The 23,419-nt window shown below is 43.3% G+C and overlaps 1 protein-coding gene across 3 annotated transcripts in view; it reads left to right on the plus strand.

The window, feature by feature from the left end:
• The window catches only part of agap3 (ArfGAP with GTPase domain, ankyrin repeat and PH domain 3), a 110,843-nt gene that overhangs the window by 75,477 nt on the left and 11,947 nt on the right, over positions 1-23,419 (plus strand). For all 3 annotated transcript variants that reach the window (XM_035633190.2, XM_035633192.2, XM_035633189.2), the window contains exons 12-16: positions 4,720-4,869; positions 10,369-10,524; positions 20,301-20,455; positions 20,955-21,045; positions 21,393-21,615. In XM_035633190.2, the coding sequence (XP_035489083.1) occupies positions 4,720-4,869; positions 10,369-10,524; positions 20,301-20,455; positions 20,955-21,045; positions 21,393-21,615 (775 nt within the window). The remainder of the gene's footprint in view (positions 1-4,719; positions 4,870-10,368; positions 10,525-20,300; positions 20,456-20,954; positions 21,046-21,392; positions 21,616-23,419) is intronic.

A 23,419-nucleotide genomic window follows, 5' to 3' on the forward strand; every position in this document is an offset into this window, starting at 1 on the left:
AAAAGCAGAAAGATGTAAGAGTTTACACAGCAGAGGACATTGGATCGAGGTTGTTGCAGCCCACAGACTGTTAACCTTGAGTGTTGGGTTGAGGGGAGTCATCAGGGCAGACAAAGGAGCGTTAAAAAACAGGCCAGATAAGGTTTTGGGGGAAACCGGGCCAACTGGTTTGTTTTCTCCCATGGCTCTTATTTTTTTTTCTAACCCAACACTGTTATTTTCTCTTCATGATCGTTTCCTTGGTCAAGACGCCTCAATGACAAATTCAAGATTTTCCGTTTCCACCCATTTGCGCATCAGGGAACAATGTGAGGGAGATTTGCCTTAATCTCCACTTAGGAAAAGAAAGGTTACAAATCACATCGGGTCTCTCCCCGGGTGGAGGACCCTCTTCTGATTATGCGATCGGGATTTTGATTTCATTAGACATGCAATTGATGAAGGGAACAAAGGGGTAATTTTTTATTCACCGCATCCAAATCACAAGCCTTGTCTTTGCCTTTGGTAATTCATTCATGCCTTAGATCTAAAGACCTTTATAATCACTGGGAGAAGAGGGATAGTGACGGAGAGAAGGAGGGGCGGCGTGGATGTGGGGGCGATGGGAAGATGAAGAGGAGAGGTTGAGAAGACAGAGAGTAAATGAGAGAACGCATGCGCCCAGGAGTTTGCCAAGCGGCCAGGTTTAATTCCTTTGCTGGGTGCGGAGCGGAACCATTTTAAATATGATCCTCCCTGTTAACACGCATCCTGCCGTGTCACTGGCGACAGATATACTGTATCAAAGTATTAATGGGCCCAGTCACTTTTAATCAATCCTGAGGAGAGAGAGAGAGAGAGAGAGAGAGAGAGAGAGATGCATGTGGAAGAGGTGGAGAGTTTAGGAAAGTGTTTAGCTCCGTGCCTCCTCACTCTGCACCACAGTTTGTCTCCTTGCGCTATAAATCTTTAGCATCATACAATCAGCAGTCAAATACACACTGACCTGCAGGCCAACACCAAACTTCTGTCTCAAACACATGGTGCAAACTGGCCTGTTGTGTGTTTAATAAATCAAGGGTTCCCAATCTTTTCTTTGGTTTTTGGTCAAACACACTAAAGTATACAACCCATCATGCTCCATATGTGTTCATTTGAACTTTTTTCTACCCATTCTGCCCTCTATAATCCCTTATTTGCATGCCACTTGGGACAAATAAATAGATATAATCTTAATGTTAACAACTGTTTTGAGGTGTTTTTTTTACTTACTTGCCAAAAAAGTTTTAATGCCTCAACAAAGGAAGAAATTGTAAATTGGTCCAAAAAAGAAGATAAATATAATCTATATTCAAATAAGTCAAGAAATCAGCATGGTTTGCACGACACAAGTGTTCAGCTCTCATTTTAAAAGTTGTTTTGATGCACATCGAGTGTGAGATTGCAGTACGTCAAACACAAGTGTGAGTGGGAACGTCGTCGAGTGACTTGTGTGGAGACTGGCAGCAGTATCAGAGGTGGTGGGGTGCGTCTGGGGCGGTGGTCGGGACGAGGGTGGTGGTGGATTACACACAGCCGCAGATGATGTGCTGCCCGGCCCACATTAGCATGAATGCTTCATTATCCCACTACTTGTACATAATGGCAACAACTCCACGGAGGGGTCAGGCCTCGTCACGGCTCATCAGCTCACTGACGGCCCGGCCTAAAGAGAAATGAGAAGCAAGGCAGCGCTGCTCCCCGCTAATCCATCGCCTCTACTTAACACCCCAGCCCTGGATCGCCTGCAGTACACACGATATGGCTTTTGTTATCTCCCTGCACACATGATGATAGAGTCGGCGAGAAATGCTCATTATCGGGGGTTTGAGGTATGGTACTTAAACTTTAGATTCATTCTGAGGAGAAATGTGCAGGAGAAAACCATAAAATATTTTCTTTTTTAAAAGTCTCAATGTTGTTACATCTTTCATAAGAAAAATAACAAATTGTCCTCATCTCTAATGATTTCTTTTCATTTTTATGACAATATCCAAGTGCAGTTGTGGTAAAAATATTCAAGTAAAGGTAGTAACACCACTATCTAAAAATACTCAATTAACAGACTTCAATTCATAATGCAATTAAGTGGAAGTAGAAACATATTTTCAAATAAATGTGAGAAACCATTCTTTGTGTCTTATGTCTGTCATAGTATTAAATATGATGTCATTACATTAATATTACTTAAAAAACTACGAAGCATTCTGAAGTTGAAGCTGGTTGAAGTTTTTACTATTTTAATCAATAAAAATGTTTGATATTTTATAAACGAGTCCAAAAACAATCTTAGACACTATAGTGGTCAATTAAGTTGTGTTAAATATAAGTCCTTGAAATATAATGGAGAAGTATTAGGTACCACAAAATGGCACAAGTAATTCCTCAAACATGTTGTTTAGGACAGTAATTTGTTACTCCACTCTCAATCCTGCAATTCCCTAGTAAATTTCTGGATTGCTGCTACGTTTTCATCGCTAAAATAAATTTGATATATTGATTAACAGAGGCTTGATTGAATGATTTCAGCAAATATCAGGGAATTGTCGAAATGATGTTGTGCCCCATATTTTTCTAGGGCTATTACTAAAGTGCACATAATCATTTTGCATAATAAAGTTAATTATATTGACTTATATTACTTCTTTACTACGAAAAACGGTCTGCTGCATCACGTTGCTGTTTTTTTCATTATATTTTTCTCCCCCCGTTAAAATTGAATTATACTTGATTTATTTGCATTTGACCCTCACATCAGTCATTGGTCACTGAAATTGGCAACATCCAGCCGTTAAAAATCTGATCCTTTGGACGGTGATCAGTTTACTGTAGTCCGGTCCAGTGTCGTTGCTGAAGCAGTGAAACGTTGTGGAGTCAGGCCTGGCTGGAGCCGCGTGTGCACTGCTCTTTTAATGCCACAAGCTGATTATTTCTCCACTGTAATTACATTATCCTCCCCTTTATGCAGCAGTGGTCTCTGGGGACTAATGGTTACAGCCATGTATAATTCATTAATCATTAGCATCCAATTTGACAATTAGACGTGATTGTTGAATTTTAAATATCAATCGAAGTTGCCTACTAGTTGACGAAGAGTTGTTTTTTTTCTCTTTCTTTCTCTTTTTTTTTTAAGGCATCGTAGAGTCAAACTTTAGGAAGGAAGAGAGTTCATCCAATAAGATAGAATGTTTATTTTTGTTTCTAAGAAATTAAAAAGAAATTAATGTAACTTTAAAAAACCATGGCGTTGATCAAAAACATCTGTTTGGTAAAATCAGGTCTTGGCTGGAAACAAAGCAACACGGTGCTCATGTGTTTATTGAATCATATTTATAAATGCTCCTAATTCAATTTGAGGGCTTTCAAAGATGTCCTGAGCTTATTTTACGTATTATTCATCCATCACTTTTTCAAAATCAAAGTTTCAAATTTTCTTTTTTCTGCGCCCCTACTCCACAGCTCTGTTCCCTCCTCCTCCTCATCCTCCTCCTCCTCCTCTTCCTCCTCCTCCTCCTCCACTCTGATTTCAGCATGCTAATTTAGTCGGCGCTCCTCAGCATGGTTCCCTCGCTCTCTCGCCCATTCTCGCTGCGATTCTGCTCCCTCCCCTCTGGGACCTGAAGATTAATATTCCTGGGCCCAACAAGATAATTACTGATACTAATTAGACATGATTATGTGAATTTGATACACTTATTACTCTAGATAATGAGTAGGACATATTATCCTAACAAGCACCCGTGCCGCTTAGTTTACTTTACACACGGCCGACACACTCTATATTTTCTGTTATCGTCACCTCAGTCAGAAACGGATATTCTCTTGTAATTGTTTGAATAAAAGGGCCTGATGTGGGATGACGTGTGATGAAGTTGTTCAGAAAATCACAGATGTGGCTTCTTTGTTTGTTTCTTTGTTTCTAAAACAAAACCTTTCAGTGTCAGAGCAATAACTACCTACCTCATAATATCTGATTGTTTTTAAATTGTAGTAAATGTGACCCTCATTTATGGAATTAATTCTGAGAAGATACATTTTTTTGAAAGGGCTAATTTTATAATATATACAACCCACCGTTTCTTTTTTTAGGGGAAAAAAATCACAACAACTAAGTCTGGAATCAATCGTTGTATTTCAAGACACTGTTTGTTGCATTTTAAAGCTCAAGCAGAATCCCCTCACCTGACTGTGACATGTGTCTTCGGAGTTTTCCAGTGTAGTTACGATGTATCGTAGCGGCTGCTGCTCGTGAACAGGAGGGGAAGGACCTCACACGGCGCGGCCTAGCCCATGAATTAGTAAAGAGAGCCGGGCGTCCGTGGCTCGCCTGATTGGAAGTCGGGGAGAGAACGCCTGCTGACGCCAGTGGAGATCGATGTGGCAGTCAGAGGGATGAGGCGAGATAATTAGCGTTCAGAGTGTATCTTGTTAATTAAGGGCTAATTAGAGGCAGAGGCGGAGGGAGAGAGGCTTCTGCGTGTGTCTGCGTGAGGGGGGTTGTTTGACGGAGAGATGTGCACAAATAAGGTGGCAGCCGCATTAAAGTGTCGTAGAAACTACTAAAAAACTCAATTACGCCATTGTCACTTCTTTACAGACGCTGCTTTATTTAATTTTGTTTTCGTTCAGTCCTAGCAGACAAAGTTTAGAACATGAGATAACCGGGACTCATTTTCCCGGGTCGTGTCACTTGTTTTCCAGGCGCTCCCCACTCCAACAGCAGCACATCCCTCCAGACGGGCGGCTCGGTGTTCGGCGGCAGTAAAGACGGCATGCATCAGCGCTCCTTCTCCGTGTCCAGCGCCGACCAGTGGAATGAAGCCATCAACACCAGCACAAGCAGCGGCGCCCGTAAGACCTCCATCCTTCTACGCTCTCATCCCCGCACAACCCACAAAAGTCCTCATTCCAAATGTAAACATGACCACCGCAAAGACGAGAAGCTGGGTGTATTCAAGACCAACTGAATGAATCTGTCCTGGAGGTGTGGTGTGATGGAGACGCCGTTTCCTGAATTTCCTAGACAGAAGCCTCATTTTCATAATTAGGCGATCAGGGCTGTGATCGCTGTGACCTTTTTTGGCGGCAGCTCTCTGATGGAAGCAGCGTGTCGGGAGGAGAGAATCGGTGACGGTTAACTCTCCGCTACCGATGCATCCCCGCTCACTGCCTCCGTGTCACATTGCACCCTGTCACTGTACTTGAGTGAAATAAGATAATATATTCACCATGCATGTCTGCCCCCCCCCCCCATAACTCCCCACCCTGTCTGTACCTTCCATCTTACTCTCTGCCCCCCCTCCTTCCTCTGTTTTTTCTCTCTCTTCCTCCGAAGAGGAAAATGAATGCTTTTCGGGGGTACCATTCATCACCAGTTATTTCCCTCTCTTTGTGGTTGGCAGTAAAAAAGCACTTAAATGCACATCAACAGAATAACAGTCATTTCCATGCATGTTTGCACTCTGGTAGTTCTCATTAGCACGGCGGCGGTTCCCTCCCTCCCCATGGGCTCCCAGGGGCCCCGGCAGTTTAAAGAGCGCACTTTATGAGCGCCGCTGGAGTCCAACTGCATGGCCCTCGTGGTTCCACAGACAAGCCTGTCTCTCATTTGGAGATGCCAAACGATCAATTCTGCCTGGACGCAGGCACTTCCATCACCCCCTACCCCCGTCTCCCATCAGCAGCATGCCCAAAGCAGAATTACTTAGATTCGTGGGGTCCTCAAATAAATGAGCGCAAGTGTGTGTTGTGTGTGTTGTGTGTGTTTGTGTGTGTGTGTGTGTGTGTGTGTGTGTGTGTGTGTGTGTGTGTGTGTGTGTGTGTTCTTGCTGAATTTTTTTATTTTTTTTCGGGAACCGTTTGTATGTGATTTTTTTCCACGGAGCGTGTTTGCGTCTGTGTTATAATGTGCGTGTGTGTGTGTGTGAGTGTAAAAACTAAAATATGCCGGATGTTTGTGAATGCGCGTGAGGCAGCTGGGCGGCAGCTGGTCGGCAGCAGACAAATAGGAATTCCTAAACGTCGCACCGTGGACAAATAAGGTGGCTGGAACTTCCCATTTTCGTGTTTGATAAACTGAGAAGCCTCAATATTCACACAGCTCATTAACCAACATCCAGACTTCGACTAAATCAAAGCCACAATTTGCTCCATTATTCTCTTTTCTTCAATTATTTTCATGCTACTCTTAAGGTACTGTAACCACAAATGAGCTCGAATGAGGCAAATGAGCTGAAAAGGATAGGGGCAACATTTCTGGCAAATGATAGATATCTTTCATACGTCCTTGGGAAGGAGTTTCTGTGCAATCAGTGCATAGTCCGTGCACACAGCTTACGGCTTGTACTGTGCACTGGAAGCTCAAAAACTTTTAGAATCTCTTGTCTTCACGTCTCCTTGTGATCGAAGGATCCAAAGTAAAACAGGAGAACTCGTCTGCGGCGTGAAGCGCCACAGGGCTGTCAGAAAACACAAACTTGATTGAAACGCGGCCCTCTTATCTTCTATCCTAATGTGCCTCCAATAATCAATAGAGGGTGTTCCACAGTGAAGGGTGCTCATGTTTTGCCATTTGAATTGACTTGAACCAAGCCCAGTCGCTCCATTATCCTTGGTGAAGGTTGCAGGTTAAAACAAAATGTGATTCTGAGATGCAAAAACAGCAGATTGATGATTCACTGGTGAATGAATGCGTCTTAGCCAGGTAACCATTTCCATATTATTTAAAGAATGTCCTCATTTGTAAACCTATTGGCAGAAGCAGAGGCACTAACGTCTCTTGAATATTGAGAGCAGATTTTTGATTAAATCCCGGCCCAATTTTTTCTATTGCTTGCATTCATAAAGACACCCATTCTTAATGCACCAGATGCTTGTTTACATCCCGCTCTCCGTGGTGCACCTCAATCTTTGCACCGGAATTAAAATCAAGAGGCTCAAGCAGCCGCCTGAGCAATGTGATTGGATTGCGGATGACAGTGACTTAAGTCATGGTCAAAGTGTGAGTAATGTCACAATCTCAAAGTCAGAGAATTTCTGCAAATCTGCACCTTTTCGTGGATAATAATTCAACCATGAATTCAATTCAATTGGCGCATGGGCAACAAATTGTGGTAGAAAAAAAAGTGAAAATAATGCTGAAGAATGTATTATGGCTGATTTATTTCAAACTTTTTGCACAAACACAAAAAACAGAACTAAAATTTGTTGACTAATAGATTACTAGATAAAAATTTCTGGGACAGCTTCTTAAATGTTGCTTGTCTTATTGACTATCTTATAGGTTTTAGACTGTTGGTCAAACAATACTGGTCCTTTTTCCTACTGTTTGTTCCCATATAGAATGGAAAACAATTATCAAGAAATTAACCTGGAAATGAATCCATAAGGAAAAATAATTGTGAGAAAATGATTATTTCACATTTTACCACGCAAGTTTTAATACACAATATCATTACGTAATGATAAATGTGTGGCCTCCATGAAAAAGTTTGCATCATTTGCTTTTATTCCCCATCTTCTTCTTTTTTCATTTTTTTCATTTTGTCCCACAACCCTGTTCTGCACTGTGGTCATTTATATTCAAGTGTTTTTTCTCTCCCCGAAGTTTGCATATCAGGACACAGGTAGTTAATGCTCAGATAGCCTTTCCCCGTGGCACCGGGTGTTTTTACATCTTGGCCTCCTGATGCGAGGGTGATAGCGTGTGGGGCGTTTGATTTCGACGCCGGGCCGTAATGAAGTTTGACATTTAGTTTGGAGAGAGCAGCGGAGCGCGATCAGGCCTTGATTAGTTCGCTCTAATTGAGGATAATAAGGGGAGGCGGTGATTGTTTCTAATTTTTGCCATTAATTGCAGCTGTTGGTTTTGATTGAGGACAGGCAGGGCTGCCATGTCAAGGGGCCTGGTGGAATCATAGTGCTCCTCACCCAAAGCCTCTTGAATAACAATGAAATTACTCCCTCCTTCTCTTTCACCCCCCTCTGCCGCTCACTCTCCCTCTCGCCCTCTCATTCTCATTCATTCTCAGTTTGGCCGTGGTAAAGGCAGGAAGCTGTTAGCAGCCCCCTCTTTGTCTTACCCACAGCCTTCATCCTGAAACATGTTTAAACTGTCTTCTCCGTGGTGGGAGTATAATACACTGTAATCACAGGTTAGGCTCGAACCTATTCGGCTGCCCAGGTGATCTCGGCTGAGTAGGAGAGAGACTCCTGATCCCAGTGGGCCTCATTACCCGGCTTGGTCCTGATGGCCCTCGTACACACTAATAGCGAGCTAATAACGCCACCGTGAATTGTCTACTTGCAGAATCAGTCCAATTCTGATTGAATAATGTCCAATTTAAGAAATAATCCAGCAATCATGCATAGTTTCAGAGCTGAGAATCAGTTGTATAAAACCCATTAGCTTCCAGGTGCTTTGATATTGTTGCTCGCTGGTGTTTGCTGTGGTTTCTGTTCACCTCCTGGTCCCATACCTCCATGTTACAGACGTCTCAGAGGCGTGCAAACAAAGAGAGAGGTAGATCCACCAGTATGTGTTTCAGGTGCAGGATGAGCAGGGCCAGGGTCATTTTCCACAACATTAGGGGCAGAAATTGATAATTAGAGGTGTTTATGACACGGTCGGGGCCCCCGAGGGGCCGCCCTCCCCTTTAACCTCAAGCGACATTAAACAAATGCTGGCTGTCACGTCGGAGGCACGTTGGAGCTCAAGTCTTCCACCCGCCATACGGAGCTGTGCTGGCGGGACAGACGCTGGGATGGAGAGGGAGGAGGAAGCTGAGGGTTGGGGAGTGGGGGTGGGGGGGGCACATTGAGGACCCCTGTGCCCCCAGCTGTCTGAGCCAGCTAATGACTCGTCTCAGGGGGGCTGTTGTAAGAGAGCAGGGAAATTGAAACAGACGCCTCGACTAAGAGCTGCTACATGTGTGGCTGTGTGCTGCCATTCAAAACACCAGAGAGCTTAATATATGTAGTGCAGCACACGCACCGATGTTATGTTTATTAATGTGATGGCATATAATCAATATTGTTATTTTTCAAGTGACATATTACTTTTAATACAGAAATATTGATATTACTTGCGTCTTGGCATCTAACAAATTAAAGCAGTTTTAACAAATTTTGAAATTTTTCCCATTAATGACATTCTTGTAAACATTAATTCTCATCACGATGAATCTGAGTATGGACATAGCGATGAGTGTCTCAGGTGTTGTCTCCGATATTTTACCCGTGCTCAAACAACGCATCCCCGGGCTCTGGGAGCTCTGCTCTCCCCTCGCGTTGCCATCGTCAGTCCCCTGCTGAGCCCATCTCACTCCTCCAAGACAGCCCCATCTCCCTAAAGGTAATGACCGAATTAGGCCTAATGTTGTACACTGGCTAATGGCACAGTGCGGCACATTATAGAATGTGCAACTGGCAACGACAACAGCAATAATCCCTGAGCCCCTTGTCCTCCTGCACTCCACCCCTGGGGCTGGGACGGTGCACAGGGAAATGAATGGAGTTTGCCACACTACAATGAGCTTTTGATGGGAGACAATGGAAGAGGCTGCCAGCACCACACAGGGTGGTAAGAGGAGAGCAATATGGGGCCCATCCACTGGCCCTCCCTCCCTCCTTCCCCGAGGCCCCTGGCCCCCACTCCCAGATTCATAATGGCATCCGGAGGGGGAAAGAAGGGAAAGTGATGTCAAATGTCAGGAAATCAGAAAGATGGCAAGCTGACAACCCCCCTCCTATCGTCCCATGCCCCCGTCCCTTTGCCCAACGGTAGCACAGGTTAATATCACATTTATAAAATCACTTACAAGAAACAAAGCCGGCTCTTAGCCCCCTGTCACTCTCTCAGACAGTCATATGAAGAGCTTTGCTGCGGGCTAACTTAGGTAACCATTTGTTCACTGATAGCCCCGTACCTGTCCTTCATCTATAGCCCGAGTCACACAGTTACCTCTGGAGCACTCAGAGCCATTTTACAACTCTTCCTTGTGTCTGCCCCCCGTTTTGCATGAAGTTTTTAATAATGTCATTCATTATTCATGGTCGGCGCCATTTCACGATGACACAAAATAATGCATATTTTTCCTCATTTTCGGTTTAAGTGGTCAAATCCAAGGTGAAATTTTCAACAACATGAATTTTTTTCCCCCCATTCCTGTGTAAAAATTTCGACATTCTTTTATGGTAAATGTTTGGAAACTTAATCTGGACAAAGCTTATAAACCCTCGTAACACGGACCCATTAGTAGGGTCAGCGTTTAACCTTAAAAATACAAACAAATTATTTTATATTATATATTAATATATTAAAAAAATATGGTTTTCATTTCTCTTTTTCAGCCAATGGGATGAGCGATCCAGCGAGTACCAGTGTGGGCAGCGCGACGAGTCCTAAACTTGAGCCGCCTCCTTCGCCTCATGCAAACCGCAAGAAGCACAGACGGAAAAAGAGCACGGGCATCACCAAGCCAGACGGCTTTTCTGCGGGCAATGAAGGTACAAAACAATAATTCCTGCTGCATTAGTTTTGAAATGACCAAAACTTCTGAATCAAAACTGATGGTGCCTAATTGGCCAAACGTTTCCCGGTACGTACTGCAAGTAGAAGAAAATACTCTACTGAGACTTGCATTTCGGTTACTTCCGCAGTTGCCAGAGTTGATTGTGCTGAACAACCAACACAATAAGCACTTTTGACTGGTGAAAACCAGTGAGGGATCTTTTCGGTGAAGGTGCAGATTAGGTTAAACCTGAGCTCCTCAGAGGTAGTTTAAAAGTAAATGGTAAATTACTCAGTGAATATCGAAGGAGTCAAGGGCTTTTTCCTCATTAAATAATAATATGCATTTACTTTGTCTTTTTTATGCCAGTCATAAAACAGCCACACACTGATTCAGTGATCCACTTGGTGATCAACAACTTCTACGTACTAATCAGATTTCCCCACTCATTACGAAAAGAGAGGTCCTCGCTGATATCAGTTACATAAAGGTATGTCGTTTTGTATCTCCGTGCGGCCCCCTGCACAGTGCACCACCGCAGCCCCCCCATTTTCTTTGACCGTCCCATGAATAGCTTGATCTCCAGAAGCCGTTGCCCTTCTCAGCAGGGGAGTGGCGGTCTGCTCTCCACCCAATTAATAATGATTCTCCAGCCCAATGATGAATTGAGTACCCTAATTGGATGGCATTGTGAAAACACTGAGGCGCATTTCAGAGGCCATAAAACTGATGTCACCCGGGCGATGATCAATCAACAAGATTGATACGCTGGATAACAACAACAATGGCATTGACGCCTCCTAAATGGGCCTTAGCATTTATAATCATTATGCTTTTTTATCGTGGTCTCTGACAGCTGCTCTTTAAAGTCTGAATGGGTCTGTTGACCACATTGTTGTTTAGAGTGAACATCATCAGCATCTGGGAGATAAGTGCTCTGAGATAAGTGGTGCCGTTTCCCCAATTGTCAGTAAGTTGGGTTGAGTTTGTGATCAAATTGTGCTATCGGTTGGCTGGCTGAGTTCTGGGAGTTTCTATTTTCTAAATGAAGAGGCGTTTGTCGCGCCCAGCGACAAATTGAGCAACGTTTTGGATGAAACTTTTATCTTCTTTCCCGTGAAGGGAGTCGTCAGTGTGGCCCCTGCGATCGAGAGGCGGCCCGAGAGACAAGGGCAGCTTTCAGACATGCTCTGCAACCCTGAACTTTTCCAGACATTACCCAGACGGGCTGCGTGTGTAAACGCAAATGTCCGCATCCGTTGAACCGGCCATTAAACAGACTTTACCCCGTCAGCTTCCTAGTACCAATGTCCAACTCAGCCGATGTACAAACAGGGTCAAGGGCTGAAACGGGCTGACACTGGTCAGAATGCAAATATGAAGCAATGTTTTAGTCATGTCATCATTAGAGCAGTAGGTGATCACATCAGCTTCAGTAACAGTCGTCTTTCTGGACATCATCATTTATATTTGACAATATATGATGAGTCGTTATGTATATACATAATCAGTCTGCGGCTCTCAGCATCTCTATAAGCCTGGTCTTTTTCGAAGATGTCCATTACTTCAGTTTTATTAGACATTACTTAGCTCTTAGTGGGCGTCTCCTGGCAGAATTACACCGTCACATTCACGCCTTGAATGAGTGATGGCTGGCGGTATCAAACATTATCATATCTCCTTGATTAATGTCTTATATTTGGCATAACCGAAGTCAGATTAGTCCGGGGACTTCCTGAGGAAGAAGTCTAAGAGTAATCAGACCGGAGGAGGCGGATTGTGAATGTCTCTCACGTTACCAAACGCGCACACCGTTTTCTATCTTTCTCATTGTTCTACGCAGGGTTTTCTATTAGCATCAACTTGTCCGTTCAGCTGAATGCTTTGGAATACAGACGTATCACTTAAATATTGGATTCACCCACGTCTGGGATGTGAGCTGTGTCTCCCGTTGAAAGAACAGACGAGAGAGAAGGAGAGAGAGGGAAGAAACGGAGAGGTGGGATCCTTGAATAAATTGCTATCAGTTTGTCTCATTTACGGGGCAATCAGAAGCGTGCAATGCAGGCTGAAATTGAATTTTAGTAGTTGTGAAGCGTCATCAATCAAAAACAGTGTGAGCATCTTAAGGTGAGGAATCATTTTGGCCAACATGGAACATGTTGGATGTACAAGGAAGCCTGGAGAAACTGTAGCTGTGCCATTATTTCCCAATATGGCACCACGGTACTTAGCGTGCCTCTGCTGAAGGGGCAGAAGATCAGAGACCTATTTTACAACCCCAACTTCCTTTGTTATGATTATAAAAGACTTAAACGGTAAACAATAATTGCACATAAACTTTTCAAATAGGTTTGTTCCATCCTTAAAATCACATTTAGAGCCTAGATCTTACACCCAGCTCAAATGTGCAACTTTAGACTTAGTTTAAGAGGGATGCAGTTGTCATCTTCAGAAACCTCCCTGTCTCAGGTTGTGTAAATTGTAAATTGATCAACAAAAACCCTGAATTGAAATGAATGGCGCAGTATTTCAGTGTTCTTTAATGGGCGAATTATCGAGATGACAATAAATATGTGTACAACCTGCTTACCTGTGCCACAGACGGTCTGCTTGCTCCCTTCACCAGCAGATCGGTTTCATCTGCAGAGAAGTGTTCTAGCAAATCTGCCCCTTTTTAATATCAATCCGCCGTGTTGTATGTGCATTGACAAAATTACCACAAATGGATTTGTATGTGCACACGTTGTCCTGAGAAAGTCAATTTCATAAACAATGTGTTTTTACAGATATGGATAATGAATAAACTTGAAAATGAAACTGGACACAACCTAAGAAATGCACGTGCTCCATGTGCTTCAGACCGTGTCTTAGATTGTGAAAACAGAGCCCATGATCTCTTGTGTTGGCCATGAATAAGGAACTTACTTTACATCAATCTAAAGCCATAGTTATTCCAAAATGAATTTAAAGCTGGATTTGGATACTTTATGAATCCGCTGTGACATCTACTGAGCTGCACTTCCACAAAGGATATGCACAATGGACACAGTCCCTAATATCCCATGCACTGTCAGAGCTGTGTGCTGTAATGAACTTCTCATGTGCTTAAAGAATGATGCAGGATGCATGGCGAGACAACTGACAGCCCCGTAATGTGTTTCCCAGCAGCCACCCTGCGACGAGCTCTCTCGGTGTGTCTCTCGCCATAAACCCACTGGAAAATCGATGGCCGATAAAGAGTTGTGTTCAGGGGGAGCCCCTCTCTGATTAATGCAGACTGTCAGGGAGCGTCGTTAATGTATTTCTCTGTTAAAGAATAGTGTATCAAATACTCATTGTTTTTGGGGCTTCTTGCTTGTCCACTGTGAGCAGAGAGGGGAGATGCAGGAGCGGAGGGGAAGTTGTGATGAGAGGCTCCTTCCCGATTCTTAGGTATTTATGGATGAAGGTATTAACTCGTGCGAAGGTCACAGAAATCACGGGGGAAACAAGACGCTGAGTGTTTTTTCCCTGAATTCCTCTAATGTAAAGCAGGTGTTAAGGTCTTAATTTACATCTCCCGCGCAAGATATGATTTGATGCCGTTTCAGAGAAAGACATCACATTGAACCAAATCTTAATATCAAACCCAGTGTGCATTTTTCAACACTTTGAGTAAAAATACAAAGAGTGTACAGTTCTTACACAAGACAACGGACAAGAGGAAGCATTACTCATACTGCAAGACATGCACTCTGCAAGCTGCTACACTGCGTAGGACTGAGGTCAAGTTAACTACAGTATATTTAACAAACTTTAATAAACAGCTCATTTCATCACCTCCACTGAATTTTGTCAGTAATCAGAAATAATTTAAATGTTTCGAGAATAGTTGATCCCAAAACGTACACATATAGTGATAATGTTGGCTTTTTGTCACAGTAAATAATGTGATCTATCCTTTTGTATTTAGTTTAAATGATGATGGATCACTGATCGAATGACAAAAAGATATGCATATCCCGTATATGTTAGTTTTCACAAATGTACATGCACCGCTTAAAATCATTTTTCTAAAATTAAATGTCCGGTCATTCTGCTCATAAATACACAATAAAATCAACTGCTGCAATCTTGCTGCAATATCTGTCAAAGCTTTGTGCTTAACCCAAAGTTGAAGAGTAGTTTAATTTCTCATCAGAGTAACAGAATGAGGAAGCTGTTGATAAATGTCATCTGTTTTATTGAGGATGAGGAGCATCATACACCAAGTGATGTGGTTTCGTTGGGATCAATGCAAAAGTTGAATGTAACGGGTCGGTGACGAACTGGAATGAATTGGCTACAGTAATCAGAAATTATCTTGATGCAGTATATACACAAATACTTTCTAAACTACACTGTCAATATCGCCATTCAGTCATTTCTTTCTCTTTTTTTCATTCCCTTTCATTAGACACTGTCTGCTCTCAGATTTCTTTCTTTCACGGCCTTTGACTGTCGGACACATATGTTTTCGGGGTTTAGATGAGACAGAGAAAAGACATCTGCAAAGCCCTGATGGTTCTGACTTTTCTACACACTGACTAGAAGAAGAGATTAGTTCCCTCTTCGTTCTGCAATTTGAAATAACCCGTGCCTGCTGTCGATCAATGATAATGCCAAGTTTGCACCGACAGGCCGAGTTAATCCAGTATCCTATTGTCCTATACCTTAGTAAACTAAGGGTTAATATCCTCTGGAGTCCAGCTGAGGATTAGGAAATGGAGGTTTAACTGCCTGTGCTAATGGTGGGTGTTTATCTCAATACTTTGTTTTGTCACTCCCCGACTCGCTCTCATTTCCGAAAGCTGTCCCTGGAGCCTCCACTCTTGTAATGGCTTAGCTTTCTGAGCGCCCCAGTATGGAGGGAAAGGAATAACAAGATTCTCATTTGGGCTCTATACACACTGCCCACAGATATATGTATAATTGGTCCTGTTTTCATTCTGCTCCGTTGTTAAATGCACTATCTATTAGGGCGGTGGTGCTGGTGCTGATTTCATGTGTTTGTTTATTGTTGGAAGGTGTGCCTCTCGTTTGTTTCAGCGTGTGCGTGAGCCTGTAAAAGTGTTCAGAAGTGTGTGCGTGTGTGTGTGCGTGCGCGAGCGCGCGTGTCTGATAGATAAAGAGTGTGCTCTGTCTCTCTCTCCCTCCCTGCTCTCTTCTTTCTGAGTTTGGTCGTGGTTCCCCTGGGGCCCCTGTCGCAGTAATGGCCTGCTCCTGATTGCTCTGATACAGGTTAGGAATATTGGCTTTAATGATGTGTAAAATGAGCAAGCAGTGCCTGTGACATTTACAGATGGCACCGCCTTGGCCTGTTCTTCCCAACTGCTCGTTAATTCACGGGAACGGCGAGCACTTCTTTAAGTGACTGCCTGATGCATGCCTACGCCACAACGCCACCAAACGCATCCTACACACCGCAACGATCGCTCACCTCTGCACCTTGTCGTCATTTCAGCCCAGTGTTCACACAAATGGATATATATATATATATATATATATATATATATATATATATATATATATATATATATATAGGATTCCTCAAGGCTAAGAGCTGTTCGCTAAGTCCCTTTCCACGGGTTTGTCACACCGGACTCCAGAGGTCTTTGAGAGGCTTAGACAGAATAGATGCCGTGTTGCCGCCTGCTGTATAGACAACCCAGCTGGGCTCGGCACCAGACCCCCCCCAGGTGGTAATCTGGTCCACAGGTCCTCGGCGGTGCGTCTGCTGCGCACACACCGCGCAAAAGAGGGATCACCGTCCTCAGGTCACCCTCTGATCTGTCGCGTTCTGCTTTTGATTTTCAGGTCAAATGTATACTGTACCTGTGTAATTCACCCCGAGGTGTTTTGAGAAAGCGGAGGAACGGTTCCTTCGATGACAGACATTCCGGGACGGAGGAGCCACTCGGAGTGGGATTTCAAGTAACACACCTTTCAAAGAGAAAAATATCAAATTTCCTTCTCGGTACTGATTCATCGGGCAGTGTTTCACTGTTGTGGCTGGTTAAATTTGAGCGTCTTAAAAATCATTTTGAAAAGAGTAGTGTAGTTTCCTGGTTTCCAACCTAGCTGTCGGGCTCCTTTAAGTGTTGGATAATCTAACCAGTAACTACAGCTGTCGGTAGTATAAATCTACTACAGCATTTATCACTACGTGAAAAAAAAAACCCCAGAAATACATAAGTGAAGATCAATTGTACAGAGTAAAGGTACTCTCACTGCAGCCAGAAACTATTGAAAATGCATTCACGGTCTATTGTTTGTAACTTGAAGCCGTCGTTCATTATTTCGGAATCGTTCGGTTTATTAAAGTGCTGGTGTGTCGCTGCTAAAAGGCCGTTAAGTACAACATCTGTAACTGAGAGGTTCCCGAACAGTTTTATGATCCTTGTAAATGGTGGACGATGAGTATCTTTGTCCGTTTGCTTCCTCTTTGTAACTCCGGTGGCCATTACGCTCTAATTTCCTTTTTATTATGCCATGTTAATTAAGGAAAATCATATTTTCGCTCATTCTTCACACTTGGCTCCCCGGTTGCCTTTGAATTGTGCTCTTGCCTTGTCCGCCCACCGGCGCGGCGATGTTAATTTATTTCTAATTGGTAAGAACTTGTTGATTGTAGGCTCGCAGACGGATATGGTCAGGAGGTTAATGCCCGTGTTAATGTGACGAGGTGATGGTTCCTCTGCTGGCCGTGTCCCAACTGCAACCACTGAGTAATAACAGACGCACTAATGGCCCTTTTACAGGCTCGCCGTGGCAGGTGCCTAGATAGCAGGGATACCTGTGACACATTGTTCAGGCTCAGATTTACTGTGTGTGAGATTAACACTTTGACCTCAGCGTCATGTCAGAATTACTGGCGTACGCACGCAGCCGGGTTTTCCACGCTGTCGACAACGTTAAAAGTAATATCAGTGTGCTGGTGCTGCATGTAATGACAATGTGTCTGTGTCACAAACACAAAACCTTTGCTGCACATGGTCCTCCGTCTCTTTAGTGGCTTCTGTGTCTCGTGTGCATTACTACGCATGGAGAATTAGATTTGTTTTCCCTTGTACACTCATCAGTTTAAAAAAAGCCAGCCATCCGTTGCTTTTTTAATCTCCATAATGAAAGTGTTTTAATGCCTCCAATTTATTGCCTGGGCAGCCAACAGAATAATTAGCTTTGTTCAGGTTTTTAGAAAGATGAAAACACGAGTACAACAACGCTCGAGTCCGGGAGCCACGAATTCTAATCAAACGCTTTAGTTATGTACCTGAAAGTATGTTAGACGAGAAGAAATCATTTTCTTCAATATGCCGATATGTTTCGATCAATCTTTTTTTTCTCCCTTTTAAATTTATTAAAAAACATTTTTTTTTCTTTTATTCCCTTTCACCTTTTAGGTTCCCATACATTGACCATTTTAACGGATGAAGAATTTTATGTTTTAATCTCTGCTTTTGCTTTAAAATGTCACTCCCACAACAAAAAAACTTTAAACGGTAGGCCTAAATGAAGAGGCTCCCGAGTCTTCATTGATTCTCTGTGACCTGTAGTCAATTTCACAAACTAAATCAGATAATTGAAGTCGGTGTCGAGCTAATTGGATTATTGCTTTCCCCCCGAAGAGATCACCCTCCACCGCAGCACAGGGATTGCTACATTAGTGGCGTCCGTCAGACATCTGTCATTTAGCTGGTACAGGGCTGTGTCTCGCACCGCGGACGGGGAATTGATTATAAATATAAAGTGTAGTTATTTCTTCAAATCAATGATTTTTTCTGACGATCTCTTGATCATGAGATTAACATAATTTTAAAAGAAATACAGACAACGTCTCTGCGCTCATCAAATGTCAGAAAGGAATTCAGTAGACGTCCAAATATATTCATGCAATGGAACAAAAACCTCTTTGTGATAAATGATGTCAACACTTTGGGGTAATTAGTACATGACATTAGTAGCATATCAGCAGAACTATTTCCAGGACATAGTGGATCACAGCTACACAGGAAGAGAACGTTTCCCTTCTGTCTGCTTGCCTCCAAACATGCTTTATGCAAATGAGATGACTATTTGCATAGACATAATTAGGTAATTACAAATCATTTGGCTATGAGCTCAAGCATGTGCACAGACCAGAGATGTTACACGAGTCACATTGTACAGTACTCAGTTAATGAATTGCTCGTGAACAGCGGAGGCATTACAGCATGTGTCGGAACATATGTCGTGTCAGACCTCTTGTACGGGCAACGACAGGTGACATTTTCATAAGTCTTAGTTAAGCACACAGAGTGGATGTAACAAACCCACCTCTGAGCCACCGTTTTCAGAACCTGTTTGAAGTCAAATTAATCAAAACAGGACGAACTCATTTCAAGAAAAAAAATGTATTTTAAACAAGACGTGGTTTTTAGTTGCTGGCCAAGTATGAACAGATCTCGTAGAGCTTGGACATAGCAGCTAAACTTCATACCATTTGAACTACAAAACGTTATTGGACTTTATTTTAATCTTTTGTTTTTAGGCCTTTATTCATTAAACCGTGGCCTGGAAAATAGCTAGCAAGGCAATTACAAGAATTACAGGAGAATAATATTAATCCATGCTTAGTCTTTGTGAAATAATTTGAAGGCAAAGATGACAGAAACAAATTCCTGATCTCCAGTCCGCGATGCTGAAAGTTAAAATATCAAAGCCAGTGCAGTTTACATCGACCAAGCATTCAGCTAAGAAGTTGGGGGGCGTTTTCTGCTCACTAATCTAATTTCCTCAAAAATGTCAATGAAGAATAACATCTTTATCATCATCGTCAAAATATAATCTTTTATATTTTGACATTAATTTTTGTCTTTAACACGCACTTACCATCCCTGGGGTGTCTACTAAACTGAATGTGATAAATTAATAAGAATTATGAACCAGAGGAATTTGCTTTAACCAACACTTTCCCTTCCTGCACCAGGGCCACAGAGTCTCTAACAGCACAAAACACTGAGAGATGAGATAGCGAGTGTTCTCCTGGTTTTCTCCACGAGGAGGAACGCTGACGAGACTGTAGATGCTCTTCTCAGACCGTGACCACTCGTCAGCACCTCGGACAGCTCCCCTGTCACTTTAATAATATAACCCCTGATAATAAACACGTGTTTACACTAAACACAAAACAATCTGACCGGTGGTCAAAGGTGTGCTTATAAGTGTCTTTGCAACCTGTGTTTATGCATCGATACGTCTGAATCGATGCAAAAAAGTTTAATCATAAAGAACTGATTTTGGAGAAAAATGCATTATTATGGCGGTGATTAGTAATTGCGATTGCTCTTTAAACTTGTTTACCTCTGGCAGGAAGGGATCAACATGTATGTTGGCATATATGAGTTGGATATTTGAGGGCATCGTCGAACAAGGCAGCACAGCCAGGGAACTCGGGAGATGCCAAGAAATCACTTGCAGCACATTTCGTCATGCATTCGTGCATAGATGGGCCTCGATCACTGAGCTGCGCCGCCGGTTCGCAGGGTCTGATTGCACGGCCGACCTGTGTGTTGCTCCAGCTAACGTGAGCCTCCTCGGTGTGGTGACAGGTGATTTTCTGCCACACAGACGTGGAGCAGGAATAAGACTGAGCCCGAGCACACGTGAAGAATCTGTACCAGCATGCATCTGGTGTTTGCAGCACGAGTTTTGATGGAAGCACTAATTACAATTTTCCCTTTGTGGTTTGTTTGTTTTTTTCCCCCCCAGAGCAAGAGGATTCCTTTGAGTTCATCATTGTGTCGTTGACGGGTCAGACGTGGAACTTTGAAGCATCCACGTATGAGGAGAGGGAGCTGTGGGTCCAGGCGATCGAGAGCCAGATCTTTGCCAGCCTGCAGTCCTGCGAGAGCATAAAAAACAAGGTACAGTAGGTCAGGAAAGACACGAATTCCCAGAAGAGCCGGACAGGGTTGGCGATTATCTTCTAATTACAGCATCGTCATCACCTTGAAATTCTGCTGCTTCATTTCCATTCCCCCCCCCCCCACACCTTTTTTCCCCCTCCCTTTCTCTCCGACCTTTATTGTGCCCTCGCCCTCCCCCGCCCCTCCTCACCCACTACAAGCTGTCACATGTGGGAGGTTGTCAGACAGGTGCACCGCAGTGTGGGGGATCTCTTATTAGAACTGACAGACATCAGAGATAGAACACGGCTTGTGTCAGCATACTGGGGAGACACGGCCTCATTTTCATATTCATATTTCCTCTGCCTCGGTCGTTTCCCCGAGACTTTGAAACGCGTCTCTTCCTTCCCTCACATCATTGGTTGTCTATGATTTGAGGCCGGCTCAATTTTTTTTTTCTCACCCTTTGCAATGATTACTTCCTGCTGACTTAATCTTTCCCCTCATTCCTTTACAGTCACGGTTAGGCAGCCAAAGTGATGCAATGGCCATTCAGTCCATACGAAACGTGAGGGGGAACAGCTTCTGTGTGGACTGTGATGCACCCAGTGAGTACGATTAGTGTGATCCTGTGATATCTTACTGATAAAGGATTTGTTATCGGAAGAAAATAAGATTTTCTGTTGATCTATATAAGAGAAAAAGATTCAGCCAAAACTTGGCTATGATGGATACTCCTCGATCTCCCTTTGACCAAAGTATCTAAAATCTCAATCTTGCAAATTGTGTAAAAATGTTTAAAACCAATGTTAAACTGGATGATTTTATTTTGGAAAATATGATCATTCTAAAACATTTTTTTCACAAATCTCCAGCTCACCAACTCAATCAAGCTTCTCTTGTCACTTCCCTCGTTCCATTGTCACGACCGGTTTTCCGTCCTCCCCTCACGCAGACCCAGACTGGGCCAGTTTGAACCTGGGCGCCTTGATGTGCATCGAGTGCTCCGGCATCCACAGGAACCTGGGCACCCACCTGTCCCGCGTCCGCTCCCTGGACCTGGACGACTGGCCCGTGGAGCTCAGCATGGTGATGACCGCCATCGGAAACGCGATGGCCAACAGCGTGTGGGAGGGCGCGCTGGAGGGCTACAACAAGCCGGGGAGCGACAGCACCAGGTTAGCGGCCCCTACTGCAAATAAAAAGGTGGCGCTTAATGAAGCGTACAGAGATTATGGAACGAGAAGCCTGCACCGCCTTCTCTCCATTAGCTGCTGTTTATTGGCCACCCACATTTCAGCGGTGGCACGTCACAACCCAGAAATGCTCCATAAGAAGCACCGGGGGTTCATAAATGTCTGCTGAGGCAGGAATACAGTATTTATGTTTCAGTCCATCCAGCACACAGTGATCACATTGCCTCCGTCAACACCTCGTCTGTCCATATCTATAGTCTCCTCATTTCAAGAGGTAATATCTAATATTGCCACCACAGCCTCTGTTGTCCTCCCACCGACTCTTGAAAGACTTGGAACCCATAATTCAGGAAAGGAGCGTTGTGTGTGACATTTTGCACTTACCAGATAAATGCCATGTCTCGCTCCGGATCCATCAAGTTTGTCACTTGACATGTTCTCGCTAATCAAGGGGAGACCTTATAATCTAAACCACATCTGAGCCTGGGCTGAGCCCGTTGTTGCTGCTTGCTATCAGTGTCTACAAATGGGAGTTTAATAGTAAACAGCAATTTCAGATATTCCATAAGACACCTTTTTATTTATTTATTACTTTTAATCTTTTAGCTTCACATCTTTTTAATATAAAAAAAAAAGAAGAAACACTTTGCACGAGCTCACCTCGTCGGCCTCTGTTCGCTCTCCTCCCAGAAAAACCCAGATCTGGTAGGAGGATTGTTTATCTCCTGGTGACAGGGGAGACCTTGCGTCCCAGTCTGACTAATGACCTGCTGTGTGGCTTTGCAGGTAATTAAGCACACCATTATGGCTTAACCCCACCCCAAGAGCCAGACCCCTCGGGCCCCGAGCTGCCCTGTCACATATCCATCACACAGGGCCCGGTCATCACTCTGTCTGTCACAGCCGAGTCTGTCTGTAGGCTCTTCCCCGGTGTCATTCGACTGTTTTAACGTCACAGCTTTATAACTTTGTTCAGACAAAAAAAAGACATACCTTCAGAGAGACGCGGCTGGTTTCTGTTCACTACTTCCGCTGCTCCTTCATTCCTTTATTGATAATACTCAAAGATAATAAACAATACAGTGTGGAGGCTTCACAGAGGACCAGGACACACGCGATGTGCTGTCACCTAATTAGATTTTAATGACGGCACGTGGAAACATTTGATGTGTTTTGATGCAGATAATCTACTTTTTAGTCGGGGGGGAACTGCTTTGTGCTTCCATGTTGTTATATATTAAATTTCAACCAATGCTGAACATAGATTTTAATAACTGATCAGTCATTTTAGTCACTTTTCGAAATTACAAAACATTATCTAGACGTAGCTCTTTTTTAGTTTGTATGATTGTGAATTGAGTAGCTCTTTTTGCTGGAAAAAAACCTGAAGATCCTGAAAACATGAAGATTTCATAAATATATTAATGAAGAAAATCTTCAATTTGTTAATGAAAATAATCATTATGACAAATATAGAAGGATTTTTTTCCCCAGGATAACATTTTTTCACAGGTTGGTAAAACAATTGAAACAATAATGTGAAAACCCCCCTTGAATCTTATGGTCATCCTATGGTGATTTAAGATTTGATTTTTGCACTAAAAACACACAAACACCGGAGGATCCTCACTTTGATTTAATTGGAGTCAGTTCAGCTTCACATGAACTGAGCCGGACCTCTTCTCAGCCAGTGTGGGCAAGAGGAATAATTACAGTGACTAATTACTCTGTCAATGTACATATGGCCATGTCAGTATTGTGTATAAGACTGGGCCTTAACGTAGGT

The sequence above is a fragment of the Scophthalmus maximus genome, chromosome 5, assembly GCF_022379125.1.
Source record: "Scophthalmus maximus strain ysfricsl-2021 chromosome 5, ASM2237912v1, whole genome shotgun sequence".
NCBI classification, from domain to species: domain Eukaryota; kingdom Metazoa; phylum Chordata; class Actinopteri; order Pleuronectiformes; family Scophthalmidae; genus Scophthalmus; species Scophthalmus maximus.